Consider the following 25,077-nt stretch of genomic DNA (forward strand, 5'->3'; position numbering starts at 1 on the left):
AAATTTCTTCTCTTTTGTTAACCAATCGTAACATTGGAAAGCGCTAGGAAATGTTATTCGAAAAGGTATTTGGCTGCGTTTACAATAAAGGCATAATTATTGATTACGTTCATGAAAATGTTGTAGGTGAGGAAGAACTCGACTGAATTTTAATCCTATGCAGCTAAGTGACAATAAAGTAACATATTATATGGTGTATAAAAGATAAATTGATTTGAAAAAGAAGAGAAAAGATTCGCTGAAGATACCATAGAGCGATTAGTCATAGGACGGTTTGTCGTATTTTCCGTATTATTAATTCGTAATATTGCTTTGACACGATATAATAATTGTGGTTTAAAACAAGTTAACCTCTCTCTCTCTCTCTCTCTCTCTCTCTCTCTCTCTCTCTCTCTCGCGCGCGCGCTCTCGCTCCCTCGCTCGCTCGCTCGCTCATTCGCTCGCTCATTCGTTCGTTCGCTTCTTTTTTTATTTCACATTATATCGTAGAAAGAAGACAGATATTTGTTAAGCGGATAAGGCAGGAAGGAAGAAGAAATACAGAAAGAATAAAATAATATACTAACTTCTTCGATAACTGAAATCTTCAAGTAATAGTTTATAACTGTCAGCGAGGAGCGAATATTTTGTTTATTCGTTATCTTTCGTAAGACGATTTAATAAGATTTATTTATTTTCATTCGTTTCGCAGATAGCAAAATGTCAGTACCTAATTTAAGCTTGGAACATCTCGCTGAAGTAAAGGCCTTCGTCGAATTGTGCAAGTTGGATCCTTCGATCTTATGTAAACCAGAATTTGCTTTTGTTAAATCATTAATAGAGCATTTTGGTGGTAAAGTAGAAATTTCTGAAACAAAAAGTGAAACCAAATGCAAGACCGAGGAAACTGAATCTAAACCACAAGTAGAAAGCGAAGAAAGTGATTTGGAATTAGATATGACAGGAGTTATAGGTGAGCATGGTTGAGAGAATAATTCTTTAAAAGAAATTTAATCCATTGGAGAAACAAATAAGATATCGATGCTAAATTGTTTAGGCATTTTTAAATCGTTATTTTTTCTTATTTTGCTTGTTCATACACACATGCTCGCGCGCACACACGCAGAACCAGACACTGACGAGCCTCAAGAAATGGGAAACTCTACTTTGCAACCGACGGAAGAAGAAATTGCAGAGTCTCAAGCGAAACGTTCGGAAGCTGTTTCAGCATTTGCAGAGAAAGATTATGAAAAGGCTATACAGCTTTATACAGAAGCTATTATATTAAATCCACAGGCAGCACTTTTATACGCTAAACGTGGACAAATATATCTACTATTGAACAAACCTAATGCATGCATTCGCGATTGTAATAGAGCATTAGAATTGAATCCTGATAGTGCAGCAGGTCACAAATTTAGAGGACGAGCCTATCACTTACTTGGAAAATGGGAAGAAGCAGCGAATGACTTGAGACTCGCTTGTAAATTTGATTTTGACGAACAAGCGGACGAATGGCTGCGCGAAGCTACTCCAAATGTAAGTAAATTTTCATTCTTTCTTTCTTTCTTTCTTTCTTTCTTTCTTCAATATTTTGACTCTATAATATTTTTAACGTATCTGTCGTAATCTAACATATCTTTTATATGACGGAGAAGCAATTATAGAATTATTATTTTCAAGATATTATTTCTTGCCGAAACAATTTCCAACCGTCATATAGTATTAAGAGAAAGCTTTGTTCTGTGAATTGAATTTTCATTTCAAGTGACACTGTTGTTATAAACGTCAAATTTCATTCCATTTTAGTCTGATTCTAAAAGATTTTCGAATGATCAAGAATGAATGTTTAGAAAGAAATATTTATTTTTGCAAAATAAGTCATCTAATTTATCCGATGTATCTTATAATATGGAACAATAATACCTATAACAACAACTGAAATAATATAACAGTAATATTAATATTAACGACAATAATAGTACTAGTAGTATCAGCAGTAGTACCTGCAATAGTAGTATTATTAGTATCAATAGTAGTAGTAGTAGTAGTAGTAGTAGTAGTTGTCGTTGTTGTTGTTGTTGTTGTTGTTGTTACCATTGCCGTTACTATTGCTGTTTCTCTAGTGTAATAGTGTAATAGTGTAGTAGTACTAATAATAATTATTACCATTACCATTATCATAATCATAATCATAATCATAATCATAATCATAACAACACCAACAATTCGTATATTAACAATAAGTCAATGGTTTGTGTGATTATGTGTCAGTATGGCGCCAACAAGTAACTTAAAATTTATCATATGGGTAAGGATAAAGACGGTAACGACCGATCATCAATTTCGAAGCAGTATCTCAATCATTTTAGGTTTCTTACATATAAAATGCATACAATGAAAAATACGTAAATAAACTAAATAACAATCATTTTAGCATTATGTAAAAGATGAAAATTGTGCAATATGAAATAATGAGATGAAGATATATGGAAATGTAACATGCTATCTTTTGCTTTTAATTGCAGACATTGGATTTTTGCTTTCTCTCTCTCTCTCTCTCTCTCTCTCTCTCTCTCTCTCTCTCTCTCTCTCTCGCTCTCTCTCTCTCTCTTTACTTTTTTACAATGGAAATATTATTTGTAATTATACTCTTTACTAAGTATTATGAACAAGTTTTAGTAGATAGATTGCTCATAGTTTAGTATCATTTTTTTTTAATGCGTACAGTTCACCGTGTATTCTATTTTCTCTTAAGTTAAGTTGTCTGCCTTTTTTGTTCAATTCACTACGTATATATACTTGTTTCAAATTGTTAATAGGACATTTGTTGAAATTATGAAATGTGCATCTGCTAATCTGATGATGGATAATTTAATGTTAGAACACATTGAAGGAAAACTTTTACTGTTCATCTTATGTCGGAATGATAACACTCGCATTATCTTCCAGGTGCAAGCATAATTTTAAAAGAGGAGATTGTTTGAGATATTTGCAAGTTAGTAATTTAACTGCTGAGATCGCTCTAAACAAATCGAAATGAAAAACATGTTGGGATAATCATAAGTTGTCTTCATAAATTATGAATCTTGTGGCTTTTAAAACACATTTGTTTGCAGCATCGACGCTTGCTTAAAATATCTCTTTCTCTCTCTCTCTCTCTCTCTCTCTCTCTCTCTCTCTCTCTCTCTCTCTCTCTCTCTCTCTCTCTCTCTCTCTCTCTCTCGTTCGTTCGTTCATACGTTCTCTCTCTCTCTCTCTCTCTTTCTCTCGTTATTCATCTTCTTTATAGAGAATGTACAGTGATGTGCATTTCGATCGTATGTAATTCTATCCCAGCACAATGCCCGAGCACAGTCTACTCCCAATAAATTGTAGCAGTAGGTCGTTAAATTCATAATTATGGGAGCAGATTTCTCCTGTCGTTGTGAAAAATACTGTATTTGTGCACAATCATCTTAATTTATCATTTTATCTATTCGGACGTAGAGTAAAAGGAAAATAAGCCATTATTCTGTACTCTACATGGTAGAAAGAATTTCATTTAGAAGGTGCATTTGTACTCAACTGGATGGGCTACTAGCCTCATTCTCATGCATCACCACTTCTACAGATTTCTTATATTTTCCAACGAGTTCTGGCAGATCATATGCAATAGCAACGTCAAGTCTATTTATAGGACAACCGCGGAAATAAGTGCAAGTTGAACTTAAAAGCTGAAAGTCATATAAAGGATTTAATCGAAAGAAATCCCGATAAACGTCTGGATCGGGAAGATCATAACGTGATATATTGGTAAGAGTACTCAAGCCTTCGTAAATATGATAATCTTGAGGATTTTCAACGATCTTGTCACTAATCTCTTTCTTATTACCGAAAAAGGTTTTATGATTGTAATATGTCGTTAAGTAGCAATCTACCATCTTTGCATGATTTCTTACGCGAACCTGTAAGTAGAAGAAAATATAGTTGTTATTTTTAATGGCTCTCCCGGAAAGAAAGAAGACTTTTTCGTTGGTCGAACGGATGATAAAACGATCAGCAACGGATGATAAACTTACAGCAAATCTCCTAGCGCTGGCTATTTTATGTTCAACCCTTTTGTCAATGGCAGAACGCAAATCTCGAAGGAAAGCGCGCTCTTGCGCGTACAATAGCCTGGTCGGTGCGCCAGTTTCGTAAGGTAAAGACCATAGGGAAGTGGAATACATTATCGGCGGTTCAGCGCTAGACATTAATGGAGATATATTCCAAATGAGTGCACCTTGGACTCTCATAAGTTCTTCCGGTTTGACTTGATCAGCTTTATTGAGAATAATTCGTGTCTGTCGTGTATCAGGGAAGAAAGTTGGATAGATTAAATGAAGATCGAAAGGATTTACATATTATGAGATATCATCGGTTCTCACTTACTTGATATTCACGGCCTTTGAGTTGATCCAAAATCGCTTCTGTTTCGGGTCCAACGTCTAATTTCGACGGATCATAGACTAGGAAAATAATGTCCGCTCTGTCGATGAACCATTGGCACGCGTCGTTAAACGGAAACAATCTTTGAACTTGTTTGCGTATCTCCAATATGCCAGGTATCTCGACGATATTGACCTGTTTGGATGAGAGATAAATTCCTGTAAATGTGACCGATACGATTAAGATCGTCTTTACCTTTTCGAGTAACTTGTTATCGAAGCGCAGCCCTCTAAGACGATCCAACATCCCTTGGCCAAACTTTTGTAATCCAGAAAAAGTCCAATCGGCGGCCAATTGCGTACCATCTAGAACCTCTTCCTCCTCGCCATACATTAGGATGTTGAAATAGGCGGGAGAGGGTTCAGCTCCTGCGTCAATCGTATTTGCCGATTTGCAAAATGTATTCTCTCTTTCAAACGTACCATTAACATTGTCCGATTAAATTATATCCGCGTGTATTATATATATATATATATATATATATATGCGAGGCAGCACCGATCTTAAGTCTGAAAATTCGCAACATTTTCATGTCATTTGATTCACATACCTGTCCGCAATGCGATCGACGTATACTCTATGTCCAATAAATAATTGATGATGGAAGATTTGCCACCGCTCCAAGGACCCATGAAGAGTACCAACGGTTTAGAAAATATCTCGGGATCTAGGTAAAAAAGTGAAATAAGAGATCGAAGGGAATAGATGGATCCAAATCGATATTATATTTACCTCCAAAGTGTCTGTTACTGAGATCTCTATACTTGTAGAGCGTTTCCAAAGGTTGAATCGCGTTATCGTAGAGCTTCTTCAAGTCTCTCAAGACAACGTCGGAAACTTTCTGTATGGCACGCTCCTTTTCTTCATTTTCCTCGTCTAATTTTAACAATTGGTTGATGTGATCGCGCGGTCGAAGATTTTCCGGCACTTGTATTTCTCGAATCAAATCCTCCTCGGGGCTCGGTTCTTCTTCACTTTCAACTTTTGTTAATATGAGATTTTAGATTGATTATACACGTATATCTTACTCGTGAATTAGTTGAGAATAAATCTACAATCTATTTAGATTTAGATTTAATCCTCTTTAGGAAGCCCCTATTATTTTATATCAAATCTTATTTTTCTAATAGCAAAAGCGTAATTAGTAGTCTACGGGTATAGAATAATACTATATGATTTATCGAATGTACCTTCCTCGTCCTCTTCGCTTTTATCTTCTTGGGGAATTTCTAACGGTCTTTTTTCCTCGCTTTCGTCATAAGCTTCTCGTCTGCTACGAGACAAGACTGTCTCTTCCTTCTCTTTCGTTCCTTCTTCTCCTTCCCCCTGCCCCTCTTCCTCTTGCCGTTTCGTACTTTTCTCTTCTTCTTTTTCCAACGTTTCTTCGTCGGATATAATCGTCGTCTCTAACGTGCTCTCGTCCTTCTCTTTACTGCCTTCCTCTTCGCTTGCATTTTCTTCTTCTTCTACACTCTGAACCTTTCCCTCGTAATCGCTCGCTTCCTCGCTCGCTTCTTTCGATAATTCGCCGATCTCGGTCTCGTCTCGGTCGGTCTCGACTTCGTCCGACTTTTCATTTTCCAAAGAACCTTCCTCCTTGGCATCGGCCTCTTGATCGTCCGGTCTTTCCTCCTCCTCCTCCTCTTCCCCTTCTCCGACCTTATCGGCACTATCCTCCTTTCCTTCGTTCTCATTTTCCCCAAGAGACGACGCAGTTCCATCGCCCGTACGGTGGACTTCTTCCTCGTCTATATCGTCGTCGGTCTTCGCATGAGCTTCTTCGGATGACTTGGTGGCGGCCTCGATCGAATCGTCATCGTCCGATCGAATCGCCTCTACTTCGGCAGACCTTTGCTCTTCTTCCTCGATAGCCGTTTTTTCTTCGGATCGATCTTCCTCTCTCGGTTCAACGGATTCCTCCTCTTCCCCTTCGCCCTCTCCTACCACTTCATCCTTTTCCTCGCTCTTGTCTGCAAGCGAAGAAAATTCGCGCTTTCTGTCGCCCCCGTCGCGATTATTGCGATATTATGTAATCGTCTTTACAACTTACCTCCTTTTGTCTCCTCGTCTATTATTTCGTCCGTTTGATCGTCCTCGTCAGAGACTTTGTTCGATTCATCCTCGGCTTCCTCCAAAATATCCGCACCTTTTGTCTCTTCTATGCCGACCTCATCGGTCTTTCCAGATGAATCTTCCGTCTCCTCGGTGCCATCGGTTTCGTCCTCCAATCGATCTACGTCCTTATCCTCCTCTGTCGATTGGTCGGCCTACGAAAAATCATAAGAGAAAAAAAAAAGTATTCGCTTTGGCCTTAACATCATAGTTCAATCGCGTAAGCTTAATTAGGGCTTTTTTCTTGCACCTCCTCACTGATAGCCGACCCTTCTTCTTCGCGTCCCTCCTCGTCGTTGACATTATCGGCCTCTGCACTGGTCTGCTCCAAAGATCCTTTAAATGAAATATCCTAGAAATCCCTGTGTTCCACCTGAAATCGTTGAACATTTAACTATTACCTGTGCCGAGATCCTTGAGTGCCTTCTCGATGTAAGGCCGGCAAAGGTCTTCCGGTGGTATCGATTCTAACTCTTCTTCGCATTGCACTCCTGAAACGATCAACTCGTCTAATTTTCTCCGAATGCAATCCCCTTTTTCGATTCTACGCAAGATTCCAATAATTCTTTCTTTCAATAATTCTTCGTACATGCGTGCGATGCGAAAACAAGATGGCACAATTGCTCAAAGCAGTGCGCGCGTCTATCTACGAGCAATGACAACTGTTTCGAAGTAGCGTCAGCGAGGATCCGTTCGATCTCTAGACCTCTCGTATCGAAAATTCATCATTTCTACAAATGAATGCGGTGCTCGAGGCAGTCGAATAAATGATAAAGATGAAATCAAATTTTAATAAATCTTAAATTATAAGGGATATAGGGGGTGGGGGAGAGTGGACCGATGGGTTAGACGAAGAAATTGCCGATATTATCTCGTCGTGCGGTATACCTGGGGAAACGCGAGGCCGATTTCTAAGTTTAGCGGTGGGTAGGCGGCTTTGAAGCGAGCAAACAGTTGGAAATATTTATATATTGGATGAGTGAAATTTATTTTTATCTGCAAACGAGAAAAAAAAATACTATACAAGTTTAACTAAGAATTATCTTGTAACATTGTAAAGGCCGATCTATAAATACACTCAGTAGCGATTTATATCTCGTTAATCATGGCTTTATAGGAACTTTCATTTGGAATGTACTATATAATGCATTATAATATATAATTGGCGATTGTGCGTGTACAGTTTACGTAACGACGATGATAATCTGTGTGTGACAGAAGCAAAGGGCAGAAAGCGTGCACGTAGGAAAATTCAATAAAATTCTAGGATATCTATTAGCGAAATTGAGAACTAAAAGCATGCAGCTGTCGTTTGGCAAGTGCAACTGTCACGGATAGAAATAGAATATCTCGTGTCTTGTCTTATATGTTATATCGTCAACTATTTTTCGATATTCCGTCATATTCGTCAAATGGAAATTCTCCGTTATATGCCTTTTCTTTTTCTTTTTCTTTTTCTTTTCCCTGAAAAGCATCCAACGAGACTCGCGAGAAAAGTTGCTTATTTTTATGTAGTTGAATCAAACTAATATAAGATGTACGTATGTTAAAACATCGATAGAACATTTTGTTTATATCTTCTCGCTGGTTAGGAATCCAAACGTTTTCTTCTTATGTAATTACTACACGAGTCAGTACGAGTCGTACTTCGATTCCCGAAATAACGAATCCTTGAATCAGCGTGAATCGAAATTGTTATTTCACCGTCTTAATGATTGCCTTTGCATTGTTTTTCATCGAAATGACGGGCCTTTTTTAAATTTTAATAACGCCTCCATGTGGCAAAGGACTCAACGTGCGTATTATAGAAAAAAAAGAAAAAATACTCGATTATGGTTCGATTCTTGATACAGTATTATGCGACATTGTTATGGTCGTTATCGATTTGTAATTTCAAGAAAACTTTTTTCTAAGAATACACTAATAGAATGTACTATAGAATTATCCTCGATAGTTGGATATAATGAAAATTGATCGATTATACGGTTTATCGATACGATTATACGGGATCGATTAAATTCGATTCGAGGAAAGGTCACGAGCCAAAAAATGGTGACGCAGAGTAAGACTTCTTTACGTAACATTGACCTTCGTCGGTCGATCGTCACAGGGGTTCGCCAGCATATCTCCATCGCTCTGTGTCGTAAATGAAAATCGTGATTGTTAGAAAGGATCGTTAAAACTGATCGATTTCGAGATACGCCCTCGATGCCATTCTATTTGCAAAAGAAAAAGATTTACAGTAGACTTTTGCCGAGCTGAAGAAATCAATATGACGCAATGAGTGCGAAAGAAAGAAAAACAAAAAGAAAGGTGGGAGGAAAGAAAGAAAGAAAGAAAGAAAGAAAGAAAGAAAGAAAGAAAGAAGGTAGATAAAAGTAGACAATGATGAAAGGCCGCAGAAGCGAATGGAAGAAAAAGAAAGATTGACGTTAGACGGCAGTAGACAACGAAATGTTTGAAAAGGACGAAAGGAAAATGAAATGTCAATAATTCATTCGTTTTCGTGGAATGAAAGAGCGAACGCGTACTCACCCCGCAAGTCAATGGCTAGGAAGCTCAGGAAGAGGCCCACGAAGAACGCGGGTCTCAGCCACGAGCCCGTCATTTCGTTACACTAGACACTACAGGATGAGCCAGGCTGTTGTTAGCTTCTCTCACTCTCGCGACGCTCGAGCCCAACTCGCTTGCGAAGAACTGGCATCGTTACTACCGTCGTACTACCCCGAAGACACCCCTCTCCGTTGCTTGCAAAATTTCGTCCGCCACGCATACCTATTCCTTGTTTCCCCGATTTTCCTTTATTTCTTTTCTTTTCCTATTTTTTATTTATTTCTTTTTTCGTTTCTTTTCATTCATTCCGCAGCTCTTTTTTTGTAATCTCGACGTGTTCTTCTTAATATTCGAATCGGTCAAAATAAGGAAAATATGTTCATTCCAAATCGAATACGTCTTTTCTCATATTCCCTTTATCAAAAAGAAGAAAAGAAGGAAAGAAAAGCGATGGATATTTCTTATTATTACATTGGGAGCACATTATTATTTAAGATTATTTTCCCAAATCGATCTTATCTCGCGACTATATTATACAGGGGCGCAAGTAAAAGCATAGGCAATCGTTAGCAATTGCGATGGGGCCATAGTTCGAGCGGCCCAAAGGTCGTTCATTCAGTGTCTATGATCGGCGACATCTAAATATACGCTCGTCTTGAGATTTAAGAAGCGTACGCCGATCCCGGGGCTGTAATTCTTGTTTGGTTAGCCAAAGGAGAGCTCCGACCTTATCAAACCTCTAGACGAATGAATTAATCGTCTATATCTAAAGAGGAGTGGGTTTTTCATATTGCACGCGAAAACATATAATAATTATATTATAGTCAACGCTATACAACTCGAACGGTTGCTTCCTATATCATTGAATGTTTTCGATAATAAATTATTATTCTTTTGATTTTCCCATTTTGCTATATCTTTTTCTATAGCGTTTAAAGTAATTTTAAATGAGCGTAATAAAAATTGAAAGGGAAGACTCTCGAGGCGCGCTCTCGGATGCGCGCTTTCGCATCAGACAGAAAGGAGCGTCGCAACGGCGGCCACCTTTATATTTAGATGCCCGGGTCGCCGCCGTATAAGGTGGGCCACTCGTGCAAAAGTTCTTATACTTCCTCCCTACCTCCTTCTCTCTCTCTCTCTCTCTCTCTCTCTCTCCCCCTCCCTCCCTTCCTCCCTCCCTCCCTCCCTCCCTCCTTCCTTCATCCCCCTCCGCCGACCCCCTGTCAGCACGAGTACTATCCTCATTCTTCTTGTCAATAAGCCGACATCGAAAGATAGAATTAAGAATTAATCCCTTTATCAATCAATACGACGGCGGTCACGGGATTTGCGGTGAAACGATCAAAATTTGTATATAATATATTAGATAACAATTAGTAAGTTGAGTGATCCTTGGTATATCCGATAATCATCGAACGATATTCCAACGATATTCCAATGTAATGATACCAAACATATTTTACTTGTTTCTCCATTCTTAAGAACAGGTTTGCTAGCCAAATTGGCTACTCGGCCGTCTATAATAAGCACGTATAATCATCTGAGGTCACAATGTACCTCGCGCAGGCATGTTCACGTCATAATGATTTAGTCGTTGGATGCGTTCCTGAAGTTATATCGCAGGTTAACCCTTTTATCGCGCGATTATATCAGATAAAGATACAGAGCGATATTATCCATGTATCCCAAAATACTTGACCATATCTTTCGCGAGCAAGAGCGGAGGAGGAGGAGGAGGAGGAGGAGGCTAAAAATGTACACACGCACACGTGTGTATATATGTATGTATAGGTACATGCATGCATACACATCTTTTCTAATTCTCTTACCCTTCTAATTAGTATTAATTTGTAATGTCATTTGAACGATTTCTATTACTCGCGTTGGAATAATTTCTATTATTGCAGGCTCGTAAGATCGAAGATCACAAAAGGAAGAAAGAACGTAAACTCGAAGAAAAGTTGGGACATGCAAAAGGGGAAAATGTAAAAGAAGAGAAGAAGGAGGAGCCTACGAAGGGAACTCCCGGTGAAAAGGAAGATTTCCACAATTTATTATGCGATCCGGAAATGCTCGAAGGTTTTATGGTAAGCTAGTGAACGTATCTGCATATGTTCGTATACGGTGCATATTGATCTATACCAAAGAGAGAATCTTTACGTGAATTTTTTACAGGATCCAGAGATATTCGTAGCCATTAAAGAAATATACGAAAATCCAACGAGCCTTTGGAAATATCATAAAAATCCGAAAATCGTAGCGTTCATTGAGAAAGTAGCAAAGAAATTTGACGATGACACGGGTAGGCCTAATTTATCCAATATGATGGCTGGTATGGCAGGTTTTTCCGCAGGTTCAAACGCTCCGCAATTTAATGCACCAAAATCTTCGACCCAAGCTCAACCACAAGATGACGTTGGTCTTGACTAGATTACGCAGTAAAGATTGGTAAATTTATTTATATCTTATACAATGTTCTTAGAAATAACGAAGAATTAACTTAAGAAATATGTCATACACAGAATAGAAAGGATTAATTTTTCCGATGATATTATATATCCTTTTTATTATACGTTATTATTGTCATTATTGCCGTTTGAAAATAGGTCGCCATTCTATGAGGACGGCATCGATGATGGAGTCTCGAGACCGAGAATGCTTTCTGCCCTCTGTTGTATAACATTATTTTCAAGATATTTTCATTTATATTTTCACACAGCTCCACGCGTTTTGTTGTTTTTCACATACGATTAGAGTTACTTGAGAATACATTACTTATAGTGGACTTTGTCACGCTGCTTTGCATGTACATATTATACTTGATCGTCGCTATTACGATGCGCATTAATATCTCATTTATCAGCCTTGTCATGTTAAATCTACAGATTATAGACGTTGTATCTATGAAGAAATATCTTTCAGTCAAACTCGATATATTAAAGTTTTACGTTTTATGTTAATGATATTAACGCAATAAAATATGTATATTGCGGTCCCATTAAACTTCATATTTTCTTTGGAAAACGAAGTAACCTATGATCATAAAAAATATTTTATTATAAATATTCGTCTGATCATTACACCTGGCATTTTTAATAACGCTAAATAAGTCGCGTATAATAATATAACCACTTGTCTAACTTGTCTACTTAGACAAGCGGTTATGTTATTATACGCGACTTATTAATCGAGTCGCTTTACGGTTTTTTACTTTAAATTCCTATCTGAAACGTTATTATCTAATTTCGATATCATTTTCAAAGCATCATCGAGATATGTATACGTAGATCGCGCGAATGAAATTTAATGACCGATATCATTTGTTTAATTTTCTTAAAATAATGAAAACATGATATTATCCTAATAATAAGAACTGAGATAACATTACGTGGAGATTTATATAAAATCATTCTACAAGGAGATAATATGAATTAAACTCTAAAAAGTTTAAAACAACTCCTTTTCCTCATATTTTTAAAAGAACGTATCAAAACAAATTCCAGATTAATACTTTGTTTCCTCTCCATTTTCAAAGATCCATTTGAGAGCATTTTTCCATCCATTCGTGTATCTATGTACAAGATATAGCTTTAATGAAATAAATAAAGCAAGTTGCGTTCTTCCGCAAGTAACGCAAAGTCTAAATTTATAACGATCGGATCGACGATACTTGAGTGCGTGCAATAAATAAAGTTGATGTCACCTACGTACGTTAGTTCGTACGTATTGTGTGTGTGTGTGTGTGTGTGTGCGCGCGTATTCATAATCAATCAAGATGATGGAGCGAAAAATGGCTATACTCGCAAACTTGGATGTTACTTGGAGGAATAGTATCGTATCGTATCGTATCGTATTCCCACAGTGCCGGATACGCGCTTATTTGCTTTCACGTTCTTCTTATTTTCAGCATATGTAAATTGGGGTGCCATGGCACTTTTCTAAATGTCGATGCACTAGTTTCCTCGGACGGTAGAATCTTATCTTCGCCGTTCCATCGATGTATCACCGATGTCTGCTCTATCGGAGCGGGAACATCATCGATATATTCACTGAAACTAAACCCTCTTCGACGTTGTTTTGGTCGAGAAAGATTATCGAGGGAATTACAAGTTTCTGCTCTGCCTGGATCACTCATAACTCGCCGGTGCCTTTCGTGACGACGACGACGATGATGATGGTGGTAGTGGTGGTGATGATGACGACGATGGATTTTTCTTTTCGGTGGCGGCATGGCATATTCCAAATATTGACTACACGTAGCAGGTCTGGCAACGTGGAAAATGGGATTTGAATCTAAATAAAGCCAACTAGAGCTATCGATATATGGAATAAAATGTCTTGAACTCAACGTTAACGTGTTACGACATAATAATCCCTTCGGGATTTTTTCTATCATATAAGATATTTTTTTGTCCTGATCTTTAACGTCGACTAACATCCCTTCGTTATAACTCGAATAATCCAGACAAGGTGGATTCTGCGATCCTTGCAAAAGTTTCCTTGATGAACAAACATGGATTGGATCGTGACTTTTGTGCCGTCAGTTGAGCGGATGCTCCCCCCGTGGTGTTCTATAACACTTGTTCCAGGCTTCTAATAAAAGTACACAACTGTGGAATCGATAGAATATCAATAACGGTAAACCGATTCTCGATAGGATGCCCCAAACAAGAACACCAAAGAATCTTAATTGCAACTCTTGCGATATCCAGTTTTGCGTGATTACGGTATCGAAAGCCCATAAAACGGCATTACTAAATAAAAGAAAAGTGATGACCTGACGACCTGGCTTGGCTAACATCTGAAATCGCGTTATGCAGGATCTCCTTGATGTTTCGGCTATTAAGGTGCTTTGAGCGAAACATTGAATCAATTGCAAGATCGAGGCCGACAGTAACATAATGTGCCTTCCCCGTGTCTGGATTGCGTTTCCTTCTTCCGATTGTCCTCCAATTTTACTTGCGCCAAAAGAAAATGAGGAATCTACATTTTCTTCTCCCTCCTCGAGCGTTTCCGCCTCGAGTAAGGCCAAGGAACAGGCGCATACTACGATGGTGAAAATAGAATAAAGTTGAACGCCAAAAATGGCCACGTTCGAGAGGAGATTGTCGAGGGCCGCGGGTGCCCTCGTTACTACAGGCATTTGACGAATTTGTATCAAGCCGGTGGATGTCATCAAGCAGCTTAATGCTAGAATCCCAATTAAGGTACCGCATGTCAGCCAAGACAATGTCACAGTCGAGAAATGTTCATCCTCTCTGACCACCAGGAAGATCAGTATAACTACGATACCGGTTACCATGCAGAGTATACCGAGGAAGAGACCCTTACTAGATCCGTCACAGCCCACTCTCGCATGGCTCGTTATATCCTTATTACCGTGAAACTTTTGTTTCTGCGGTACGCGACTTCGGCCCACATTTTGTCCCATTACGAATGTTACGGCGGCCGCGATCAAGCTAAAAAAAAAGAAAAAAAAAAAAAAGAAAAAAAAGAAACAAACAAACAAAATAATAATCTCAATACTCTTTTTAAAGAGTACGGGCAAATATTGCGTACGTAATTATTTCATACGATCGCAACGCATCGAATACAACTAACCTAAATTGTACGATGAAGGGATAAAGAAATGGTAAACTCGATGTCCACAACTGTCCGAGCGTATTTGTGTTTAAGCACTCTTGCAAGGCGATCACTTGGGAGATTTGTTCGTTGGAAATTGGTCGGTACAGTCTGAATACCGATCTATCTTCCGACGAGGTATCGACTGTTATGACGTGAGTAAGATAATTAAATTAAATAAGAATCAATACAATGGGAAAAATGAAGGGAAGAAATGAAGAAAGGAAAATGATTTTTACCCAAGAGATCCCGAGAGTGTCTCGTTAAAGAACCGGGAAATCCACGAAGATTCAATGTGGATGCAGGAGTTTGAGATCCCCGTTGTGCCAAGTATACGAAATAGGTCCATTCCTGCGCGGAGTCCCAAATAACGAGACGCACCCAGACGGCAATGTTCGTCGCCGCAAGATGCGTGAATCCAAATCTGGCCGCTAAACCGAATCTTTCGACGAGTACCTATCAAAAACGAAAGGATATATTTAAATGTTACAATCTCGAATATACTTTATTATTTAATATTTATTATATTATATCTTTTACCTGGGAATTGACGAATAAAAAATGCATTTGTAAAAAAGTAAATAATCCATGCAAGACAGGATGCGCAAAAATGACGTCGCTTAAGCATTCAGCGCCCTGCATCATCGAGTGCATCGCCATTTCTAAGCCATTGAAGACCAGAGTGGCTAATCCGAACACTTGAAAAGTATTTCCAATTTGTCGATTTATTTTCCATTATAAGTGCCATTTATTTTAAGGGAAAACAAATAATTTGTCTACTCACAAAGTGCACCGACGCGAATGTAAAAGCTCGTCGGTGCTGTTCTGGCTCTAGAAATGTGAGCACGTTTCAATGATCCGAATCTCGTAACGGAAGTGCCACCAATTTCGACGTCAACCATCCCACTTCTCGTACCGTTTAGACTTGCGCAGCTATCGAGCAGTACCCAAATATAAATGCCGATGATAACGGCGATACTTCCGACGTATAGATACATCAAAAAGATACCCTAAAATGAATATAATATTTGAAAATTAAACGACAGATATGTCGGAAGAGAACAAAAATCAATGGCCATGTAATAGAATATATCTATCACATAGGATCATAGATAGATTTATCCGTCGGATGTTAATAATCGGCGTACCTGTAAGCTGAGAAGAGGAACAGGCGTATCCATGACTTCGGCTAAACAAAGCGCCATCATCAACACTATCAACAATTCTCCATAGACGTTGGAAAGAACGATCCATAATTGAGAACTATGGAATAGAAAATTAGCTTTATAAATACATAAGATTTCTAACGTGATGGGGAAACAATTACTTGCTATTTCTGTTAGAGAGTAGCTCTGCCCCCCCCCCTCTCTCTCTCTCTCTCTCTCTCTCTCTCTGTTATTCATTCTTAAGAAGGTTGCGTTTCTTACAATGGCTCGGTATGATCGAGCAAATCGTTCGGCGATCGTGCTCTCGCAAGAATCCTGGATACCAAAGATCTCGATGGCGGCGAAGAGGAAGATGGTTGCGCTGCCGCGGATTCATTTTCCTTGTTCCTCTCACCCCTCCCTGGAGGGGTACCGCTGGGTACGCCCTCCACGTTGCCACCCGTCGTACTTGCTGTCTCGTTCAAACTGTCCTTGTCTTGCTGTTCGTTATTCGCTGTAACATGTGAAATACGATTTCAATATGAATAAATCGTCTGTCTTTCATCGGGAGCTTTATCGAAATTATTATGAAGAAATAAAATTTGATCCCTTCGTTGAGGCACTTTGATTTCTCAATAGATCCACGATCGCTTGATGCTACGATCGCTATGCACGCGCGCTTGTACAGCCATGAGTAAGCCTTCGAGTAAAAGTTATGATCTCTCGATGCGTAAAATTGTGTGCAATTAGTACAAGTGCAATAGCATGTAATTAATTCTAGGGAAAAGAGAATTTCATTTCAGATTGTACCAGAGTATTATTCGACTGTAGTTTGAATTGCGTCTCATTTTAACGATTGTTATCGACATATTTATCGATTAAATATGCGACTGGCTCACTTCTGCAAGTATTGCGATAAAAGATGAGAAAAAAGTACAGAGCATTTGCGTACTGTTCGTAAAGATAATCAAAGATTTTTCAAAGATCCTTCGAATTTGGATATTCCATGTATCCATGATAATATGCTTGAAATGAAACCAGAGGAATTAAAGGCTATTAAGCTTTTGCATGCAAAGTTTATTCATTGTAAAAAGTTACTAGTGACCACGATACCTATTGTTACGATGGAACTTCATAATAGATCGTAATAACATGCATGGGAACGGAAGAACGCTCTGCAACTGATTATTTATACATGCTTAAATGCAAAGATGCAAGCACGTCGATCTCGTATTTATACTAGGTAGTTTGGAGTATCTATCGTATGCGATAGATGAGTAAAAGAGTAGGCTAAAATAGACAGTTGAATGTTCATTGCTCTCTCTCTCTCTCTCTCTCTCTCTCTCTCTCTCTCTCTCTCTCTCTCTCTCCTCACCTGCCCCGCACCTGGGCATTTGCTTGTTAATAAATGTAAACGATATCGCGCGAGTCTATGTCTTATACATCTTCTAGTACCTGGATCGAATCGAGTCTTCTTCGGTCGAATGGGGGTAAGTAAGTACACATACCTCCGAATGTTCGCGAAATTGCATTTAATGAGCTCTGTTGGATGCTGCGCGTATTCCGTTATTTCATCTTCACGAAGAACCCGTTCAAGAAGGTTTTCTCTCTTTCTCGCACGCTCACGCACACAGACTCTCTGACCCCTCTCTTTTGCGCTCGCCGTTAAAAGATATCAGCAGCCGTTGTTCGTGAAATCAACGACGCACGATCTATCGAGGTAAATGATGCAAAGGATGCACTTTGATGTTCAAAAGAGTCAAATGTCAAGAGTCAACTTCCGTCAGTTGGTGGCCGATGAACACTAGCGAGTCGACATATGTTTGACGGAGTACTATACGGATGAATATGGAATGGCCTGCGAGAGATTGGGTTTCGAGGAAGAGAAAATATATGTACGTACCGTAGGCAGGCATGTCCGAGAAATGCGAGGAGAAAAGGGAGGATAACGGAATTGACTTTTAGAAAGAAAATAATGACTGGAAGTATGTGAAATTACTTTTCTGATCCATGGAGATTTCTCGAAGAATATGGATAAAGATAATGCAAGCAGGTGTATTAAATAGCTTAGATTAACGGTTAAAGGATCGAAGAAGTGACATAAGATAATCGCCGTGACAGTTTAACGGGTAAGCTCGTTCGAAAAGTCGTAAAGTAAATTAGAAAATTTCATTTACCTCGCAATGAGTTTGGCCCGCAGGATGAGCATCGAATCGTCGTACATCGCGAAGAACAATGTATGTATGGTTATTGAACGATGCGCATACGGATAAATAAGAAAATGTTAGACGGCCTTACGGTAGACGAAGGAAGGACCGCGCGTTCTCGCGTGAGGAACGATCGCGAGGATATCACAAAACGGAATGCCGCATAATTCTAGAGAGCGGATCCAGAGAAGATCGGACTCGTCATCGAAGATAGTAGCGGTGCTACTAGTTGGCGGCGTCGACGCTGATGGAGACCGTCAGAGATATTACGAGACGCGATGACGTAGTTTCTCCGTAGCCTCCTTTCAATCCGTAACTACAATAAATAAGCGTCCAATGAGTCCGCTTTCTTTCAATTGACTCGCATCCGAAATTTCACTAACGAAAGCACTCGCCGTCGCCGTCCTCGAATTATTTTCGAGATTCTCCAAAACCCAAACGTGTTACCTCTCTTCTGTCTTATGATCAGCGATCAGGGAGAGAGGAAAGTGGTCCAAATGAGAGGAAAGAAATTTGATGAAAGTTTGAAAGAACAAAACGAGTACGACTCGTTCGACGACTTTGCCGGTCTTTAAAATGAAGCGCGAATCTGCTTTCACACGAGGCATGCATTTTATATGCGTGTCCCCATAAAGAGTGTCCGCATCTTATTCGAAATGAATAATGACGAGAAATAATTGTTGCTATAACTATATAAAGTCAATGACGAAGGACCGTGATACGCTTTGGCAAATATTTCCTTTGAGAAACGTAACGTCTTATAAGAAATTATCGGCGATTGAATAAGATTCGCGGAAGCGAGATTGCAGCAAACTCTCTTTTAGCAATTGTACTAGATATTCGCGTTGTACATCCTTTTGATACCTCTCCCATATGCCTCTCGACTATTATGATTTGCTGGCCTCTTACCAACAGATGTCTTCCAATTACTTCCTTAAATACATACGCGACATGAAAATACCGTTGTAACATTTTTACGACGAAAGTAGTAAACGTTAATCGTGCAAACAACAGCGAGAACGGGGGAAGAATTTATTACGATACAACTATATCTTAGACCTATCCATTGCCTACGCATAAAATCGAAAGGAGGACGTATCTCGAATTAGGATTATAATTAAAAGCGCGTCTCAACTCTTCCCTCTGATCTGAAAGATCGTAGGACGCATCGGTAATACGTGTATGTATGTTTGTATGTTGTGTAGACGAAACAGGTGTCTCGCGCACTACCGCTATTCGCTTCCCTATTCGCGACACAATATGCCGTACGGTCTCGCGAGACTTACGGTCTCGCATACAAATGAAAGCCATATTCTCTCTAAATAGACACGCTGGTCTAAAGATGTTTCCGTCTTTCTTGAACGGCCTTCTTCTTTGGCATCGCGGGACAGCAATCGGTTCGCCGATCGTTGCGAACGAGCGAGTTCATTCACGATGCATTTTATTCGACATCGAGCTAGATCTTTACGATTGTACGAATGTGCGCGTGAATGCAGGATCGCATTTCTAAGGCATCGTACTCGATCGGGTTTAGTCAAGCAATTTAACGTTAGACGAATGAGAAGCTAGCTTACCCTTTCCTTCCTTCGTCAATAGACCGTCAACGGAGGAGATTGCTTTAGTGTCGACGTCAACGTCTATGTCAACGTCACCGTCAACGTCAACGGCAACTCTTTCTTCCTTATCAGAAAGAATGCCTTCGATTTTGTTGTCGAGAAAGCCGTTCCCCTGAAACTTCGTATCTTCGATCTCGCGTTCCTTGCAACGCTCGTCCAACATCTTCCATTCGGATATATTCAAGCCGACCTTGTCGAGTTCCTCCGTTGTCCCATTGATTTCGTATTCTTGAAACGACGTGGGAAGACGACGTATATCGGGTACCAAGATTTCCTCGTCGTCCTCTCTTATCTTCCACTTTGCTCTTCTGTGAGGTTCGGCCGAACGACAATTTTTCCGAGATATGTCGACGTCGCTAACAGAATCCACGACATCCTCTTCGACAAGTTCTTCCTCCCGAAGCATATATTCTCTTTTCTCGTTAGGATTTTGATAAACTCTATAAGGTCCGACTAAACCGACGATACCTCTGGGAACGGCTACGGCATTTAGGCGCGGATGCCCTTTATCATTCGTATAGTCCTTCCTATCCTCGTTATTATCCTCGGCATTATCGTTCTCGTTGGCGTACATTTCGTCAAAGGGATAATTAGCACTTGAAAATTTAGACGTTAAACGCAACCACCCTTGTAGCTGTTTCTCGTCGCGTTGCGTCTTATCGACCGAATGCACCTCTCTTCTCTTTTTAACGACGCTATAAAGCGCGTGCTCCTCCAAATCGATATTCCTATCGTATCCTATCGTATTCTTATCGTATTTTTTAATCGACTTAGGGCATAGATCCTTAGGTACGTTTCTATCGTGGCCGTCCTTCACCGCACTTATCACGACAACGAGGGGATTTTTATTCGGATAAGGCAACGGGAGGTGTTTCACCCTCGCGCCCACCGGCTCGTTAACGTCGAGAACGCTGTAAATCGGTTCACGAGTCGCAATCTCGATCCATTTCGGTCTTCTCCAAAGTCTATCGGCAACTGCTGTCCGTTCGGCGTTCGTTGTATAAATGTCTGTGAGCTCGGCCACCATGATCGTCTGAGGGAAGCTTGAACGTTGAAACGATCAAACGGACCGGACGCTACCTGATCGTGATTCGCTTCGATAATATCTATCTTCTTTATAAACGTTCAAGTATCGAAGTTCGAGAATAGACCCGCGTACGACCCAGTAACATTCCGAACGCACTTAATAAATAAATAATTCTTTCGTACAGGCGATTAACGATCGGCCGATTATCAATTCGACTATTTCTATCGAGCGGTCCACTCTTTCTCGTCCGCTCGAAAGGTAAATGTTGTTGTTCGGCGAAGTTCGATTTTAAAGGGAACAATAGTAGTAGGTTCTGGTAACGGAAAACGGGAGGTGGCTCGACGTACACGATTATATGGATCTAGCTCTTATTCGTGACCGGGTTGCAAACGAGGATTTCACATTCCTTTGTCACGACGTTATATTATATTTACCTTTCTTTTCTCGCCAATCGACGATCTCTTATTTCCTATGTCCATAGGAAAGCGGCAATTTTATCATCTATCCTTCAATCAAAATCTGTTTACTTTGTTACGCGAGCGAATGCCTACATATAATATATTAGAGAGCAGTACCAGATTGTAACCTCATTATGTGTATAATACTGTCTCACCTAACGAAGTATAGCAACTGGGGAATCATTCATCTCTCTGAAAAGGTTAACGGTTCCGATCTCGAAGAATCACGCACGAGCGCACAACTATTTTGAAAAGAAGAGTCGGGAAAGAGAAGTTGTAAGTGATCAGGTCGCCGTGTAATAGACGATTCTCTCGCAGCTGACCATTTTCACTTCCGCGAAAAGGTAAAAGGGAAAGTGTGGCTCGTCCTACGCGTCATGGTCAAAATCATGATCACTTGGCTGTTAAAAGATTCGAAATAAGCTTTCTCATATATATGTATCTATCTTTCGACATTCCTCCTTCATTTTTTCTCTCACTCACTTTCTCTCACTTTCATTCCGTGATAAATCTTATAATGCCATAACGAATAAGTTAAAACTTATCAATTAAAATTAATTACCTGATTTACCGGACGTCGATTCCTCGATAGGCTGCAGCATAGTACGCGACATTTTCGAAACGATTCGAAAATGATTCTTCCCAGATTCCAAATACTGATTCTCTGTCTATCGCTCTTCCCTCTTCTCCCTTCGTCCAAAAACATCTCACATTTTCTTACTTTTTCACTCGCAAGATGCACTACTGCATGTAAGTCGCAAGAATGTAACTAACCGATTATACGCAGAAGCTTAGCAATGCCCGACGAATTGCTATTCCAACTTTGCGGATCATTTCCGTACGATATAATTTTTCAACATTGATGGATTAAACGTTTTTCAATGTTAATTCCGACACATCGCTTTCAAACATGTCAATCTTTACTTCTCGATAATTTATATATATGTATCTTTTTTGAATGATATTTCAAAATTAATTCGATTGTCGATGCACGATTTATTTTAACGAAGTTGATATATAAACTTACGATTTTCCGTACGACACGTTTCTATAATCGATACGTTTCGCGACGCGTAATCGCAAGAAGAAAGATATCTTTTTTTTTTTTTTTTTGTATCTTCCATTAAAAATCAAAAGTAAAATCTCACTCGTTCGAATCGAAAACGATTCGAAATGCTATTAGCGAGCATTACGCGAAAAGGATGCGCTCGCGTGCGTTCGAACGAACGAACGAACGATCGATCGATCGATCGATCGATCGATCGAATTCGGATCACGTGATGACGTAGCCGCGAAATATTGAAAAGGATACAGAAGAACGTGATAAAATTCGAAGCCCCTCGAATAGAGTCGATGATATTGCGAGCATACGCAATACGCGTATTACATATATGCAACGTGTATTTATTTATTTATGTTGAACCGATATACGAGTAAATAAATATATTCCAATTATCTCAGAATAAGTAATGACTCTCGCGGATGGACCTTTCGGCGCACGATGCTCCTCGAAGACTAAAAAGAGCAATCGCGTAGTACCTCTCTCTGATTCCGAGAGAGAATCTTTCTTAGCTGGCCGCTCTCTTCTCCCTCCAAATCCTGTCGCCGTCTCTTTCTCTTTCCCTCTTAGGCTCGCTCCTTTTAGACTCGCTCGTATAGATGCTATCGCCTTTGGAGGGCGATATTACTAAAGAGAGAAAGGAAGAAAGAAACTCGATGCGCGTATATTCTTTTCATTTTTATTCCAACGCGCTTTCATTCTATACCAATCTCTTTGATATCAAACACCTCCGTTTCCTGCGTTTCCGACATTACCGATCGGCAAACGGATAGTTACGGTTAACGAACGTGTTCAAATCTCGATATAAAATTATTTCAACGTACAGTAATCATTTCTTTTCCATTTTTTTCGCCCTCCTTCGGGAATAAAATTAGTTTACTGCGCACCTTAACTACCGCATATCCGGCATCATATCATTATGGTATTGCCGATTATTATATAAAATAAATACTTCATTTATCCATTGATCTTCTGTCTATATAGAAACATACATAGAAATCATTTCTTGTACTTGTGAGAAAAGATAATTTTCACTATAATTGTTCATCTTTTTCTTTCTTTAATCGTGTCGATACTTTTTCTCTCATTTTCCATACAAAATATTACTAACGATTGGAAACTAAAGCTTACGATGTAATTTTACCAAATTTCATCCGATTATTACTTTTTGTCAAATAGTCGATAAATGCTTTTCCCAATAGTGCGCCACAGATGATAGACACTGCAGCGCGCCGTGAGAAATTATACTAAGACATTTTTTTCACGAATGTCCGGGTCAAAGTCATCATCACTTTTTTTTGGAGCCAAATCCAGAAAAGCCCATAATAGCGGCCATTTCATCCGATGGTCCAGCATCATCCTCCTCTACTTCGTCCAACTTCCTCTTTTTATCTTTTCTTTTTTCTTTTCTATACTCTTTAATTTTTTCTTCCTACAGACGATGGATATCATCATTTTCTTAATTTAAGGACACATTATATAGTCTGTCTTATGTATATGTATGGATGCAAATAATAATTATTCCCAGTTATTATAACATATTATTCAACGGAGAGTAATACAAACCTCTTCTTTTAATTCCTTCACTCTTTGCTCCAAATCATAATCCTTCTTCTTTTCCTCTAATTTCTTTTTATTTAAAGCAAATCTAGCCTTAACTTGTTCTAACGTCGAACGCTCTATCTTCATGGACATACCCAAATTACGCTGATCTATTAACAATTTTAGATATTATACGAGTTAAATAACGATATATAATGATATATATATATTATGTTCCAACGAAATATATTACAACGGTACTTACGTTTCGTTCCATTAATATGATCTAAGAAATTGATAGAATCCTTGACAACGCAATCGCACACATTACAATAATAACTGCGGATATAATATTTCAATTAACGTCACATTTATCGAAAAATGCCAAACGAAAAAATTATTTCATTAATTTATCTCACCCTCCTGTTTGCGAAGACGGAGTATTTTTATTAATAACAACGCTTTTTCCTAATTTTGATTCTAAATCGACCTTATAATCTCTTTGTTTAAGTAATTCCCTTTTTACTGCTGGCTGCTTAGGGATACCCAATTCCTCTTCGGCGATTTCATCCTGGAGCCGTTGAAGCGCTATTCGTTCGTACTCTTCCCTGTTCCATTTTCGTCTATGATCGTCCGGTCTCTAAAAATAAATACCATTTTTCACCTTAGACATTATAATAAATCACATTATAATAAACCAATGTTGACAACTTTCAATCGTTTCTCTCCTCTAAATTTATTATTATCAACTAGAGATGAGAAAGAAACTTTCGCGAAGCATAAAGGTTAAGTTATATTTCTCTTTGCAACCGTATGTACGACCGTATGGAAATTTGTGGAAAAAAAAAAAAAAAAAAAAAAAAAAAGAAAAAATAAAGAAAAATCTTTACCATTGACATGGTCGCAGCTTTAATACAGGAACGTAATTAATATTCGAGCAGTAAGAAAATTTAATGCGTTTAAATTCAGGAGGACTTTGTTTATCGTGTACTTATACGTTCGGTTGGGTCGTCTTAACAATCAATACAGTGCCGCCATCCTTATCCTGATTATGCGCCGGCTGCTGCCATCTATTTCGTTTCTACGTTCATTTGCACTAACGTTCTGTCAACTTTGTCAAATAAAATTACGTTGTAAATTTTATATTTACTTGCTTTTATTATATATACATATATACATATATATATATGTATGTATACATATTTATTTATTTTAGTATAAAATATATTTCATTCTAATTTCCTTAAATATAAATATAAAAAAATATGTGTATAGGAGCATTCTTT

At 38.9% G+C, this 25,077-nt stretch overlaps 4 protein-coding genes across 8 annotated transcripts; 1 reads left to right on the forward strand and 3 right to left on the reverse strand.

Annotated features, from left to right (window-relative positions):
• Positions 1-118: 118 nt before the first annotated feature.
• LOC118449007 (putative protein FAM10A4) lies at positions 119-11,544 on the forward strand. 2 transcript variants are annotated; one of them, XM_035883062.2, is made up of 5 exons: positions 119-272; positions 692-952; positions 1,106-1,518; positions 11,022-11,201; positions 11,290-11,544. In XM_035883062.2, exons 2-5 carry the CDS (start codon positions 700-702, stop codon positions 11,542-11,544), a joined length of 1,101 nt encoding a protein of 366 aa, XP_035738955.1. In that variant the 5' UTR covers positions 119-272; positions 692-699. The 2 variants fall into 2 exon arrangements, with proteins under 2 accessions (XP_035738955.1, XP_035738957.1); XM_035883064.2 differs by lacking the exon at positions 119-272 and adding an exon at positions 431-590.
• LOC118448988 (uncharacterized) lies at positions 2,516-9,273 on the reverse strand. The gene is made up of 11 exons (XM_035883003.2): positions 9,097-9,273; positions 6,963-7,052; positions 6,812-6,897; positions 6,500-6,716; positions 5,640-6,419; positions 5,182-5,430; positions 5,000-5,116; positions 4,645-4,817; positions 4,393-4,584; positions 4,041-4,304; positions 2,516-3,926 (listed from the first exon to the last, which is right to left on the reverse strand). The coding sequence occupies exons 1-11, from the start codon at positions 9,167-9,169 to the stop codon at positions 3,543-3,545; spliced, it is 2,625 nt and encodes an 874-aa protein (XP_035738896.2). The 5' UTR covers positions 9,170-9,273; the 3' UTR covers positions 2,516-3,542.
• On the reverse strand, positions 11,289-23,535 carry LOC118448984 (proton channel OtopLc). 4 transcript variants are annotated; one of them, XM_085657824.1, is made up of 10 exons: positions 23,415-23,535; positions 21,752-23,225; positions 19,663-20,737; positions 16,164-16,395; positions 15,885-15,999; positions 15,521-15,746; positions 15,277-15,434; positions 14,976-15,192; positions 14,716-14,881; positions 11,289-14,573 (listed from the first exon to the last, which is right to left on the reverse strand). In XM_085657824.1, exons 2-10 carry the CDS (start codon positions 21,893-21,895, stop codon positions 13,655-13,657), a joined length of 3,252 nt encoding a protein of 1,083 aa, XP_085513950.1. In that variant the 5' UTR covers positions 21,896-23,225; positions 23,415-23,535; the 3' UTR covers positions 11,289-13,654. The 4 variants fall into 4 exon arrangements, with proteins under 4 accessions (XP_085513950.1, XP_085513951.1, XP_085513952.1 ...); XM_085657825.1 differs by lacking the exons at positions 19,663-20,737; positions 23,415-23,535 and having other exon boundaries at positions 21,752-23,152; XM_085657826.1 differs by lacking the exons at positions 19,663-20,737; positions 21,752-23,225; positions 23,415-23,535 and adding an exon at positions 18,059-18,457.
• LOC118449018 (zinc finger matrin-type protein 2) lies at positions 23,290-24,875 on the reverse strand. The gene is made up of 5 exons (XM_035883077.2): positions 24,682-24,875; positions 24,211-24,431; positions 24,057-24,130; positions 23,816-23,961; positions 23,290-23,681 (listed from the first exon to the last, which is right to left on the reverse strand). Exons 1-5 carry the CDS (start codon positions 24,688-24,690, stop codon positions 23,538-23,540), a joined length of 594 nt encoding a protein of 197 aa, XP_035738970.1. The 5' UTR covers positions 24,691-24,875; the 3' UTR covers positions 23,290-23,537.
• Positions 24,876-25,077: the final 202 nt, after the last annotated feature.

This window comes from Vespa mandarinia, chromosome 6 (genome assembly GCF_050613455.1).
Source record: "Vespa mandarinia isolate Hongniang chromosome 6, ASM5061345v1, whole genome shotgun sequence".
NCBI classification, from domain to species: Eukaryota; Metazoa; Arthropoda; class Insecta; order Hymenoptera; family Vespidae; genus Vespa; species Vespa mandarinia.

What these genes read in the sequence shown, in the direction of transcription:
- LOC118449007 (XM_035883062.2), top strand. Translation starts at nt 700, where the DNA reads ATGTCAGTACCTAATTTAAGCTTGGAACATCTCGCTGAAGTAAAGGCC. An exon ending in AGATATGACAGGAGTTATAG is followed by an intron (nt 953 to 1,105) that starts GTGAGCATGGTT and finishes GCACACACGCAG; the next exon opens with AACCAGACACTGACGAGCCT. An exon ending in TGCGCGAAGCTACTCCAAAT is followed by an intron (nt 1,519 to 11,021) that starts GTAAGTAAATTT and finishes CTATTATTGCAG; the next exon opens with GCTCGTAAGATCGAAGATCA.
- LOC118448988 (XM_035883003.2), bottom strand. Translation starts at nt 9,169, where the DNA reads ATGACGGGCTCGTGGCTGAGACCCGCGTTCTTCGTGGGCCTCTTCCTG. An exon ending in AGACGAGGAGACAAAAGGAG is followed by an intron (nt 6,420 to 6,499) that starts GTAAGTTGTAAA and finishes CTTCGCTTGCAG; the next exon opens with ACAAGAGCGAGGAAAAGGAT. An exon ending in ATAACAAGTTACTCGAAAAG is followed by an intron (nt 4,585 to 4,644) that starts GTAAAGACGATC and finishes TCATCCAAACAG; the next exon opens with GTCAATATCGTCGAGATACC.
- LOC118449018 (XM_035883077.2), bottom strand. An exon ending in CCGTCTTCGCAAACAGGAGG is followed by an intron (nt 24,131 to 24,210) that starts GTGAGATAAATT and finishes TTATATCCGCAG; the next exon opens with TTATTATTGTAATGTGTGCG. An exon ending in TCATATTAATGGAACGAAAC is followed by an intron (nt 23,962 to 24,056) that starts GTAAGTACCGTT and finishes AATTGTTAATAG; the next exon opens with ATCAGCGTAATTTGGGTATG.
- LOC118448984 (XM_085657824.1), bottom strand. Translation starts at nt 21,895, where the DNA reads ATGTTTTTGGACGAAGGGAGAAGAGGGAAGAGCGATAGACAGAGAATC. An exon ending in ATTGACGAAGGAAGGAAAGG is followed by an intron (nt 16,396 to 19,662) that starts GTAAGCTAGCTT and finishes CACATGTTACAG; the next exon opens with CGAATAACGAACAGCAAGAC. An exon ending in TTTTATTCGTCAATTCCCAG is followed by an intron (nt 15,193 to 15,276) that starts GTAAAAGATATA and finishes CGTTTTTGATAG; the next exon opens with GTACTCGTCGAAAGATTCGG.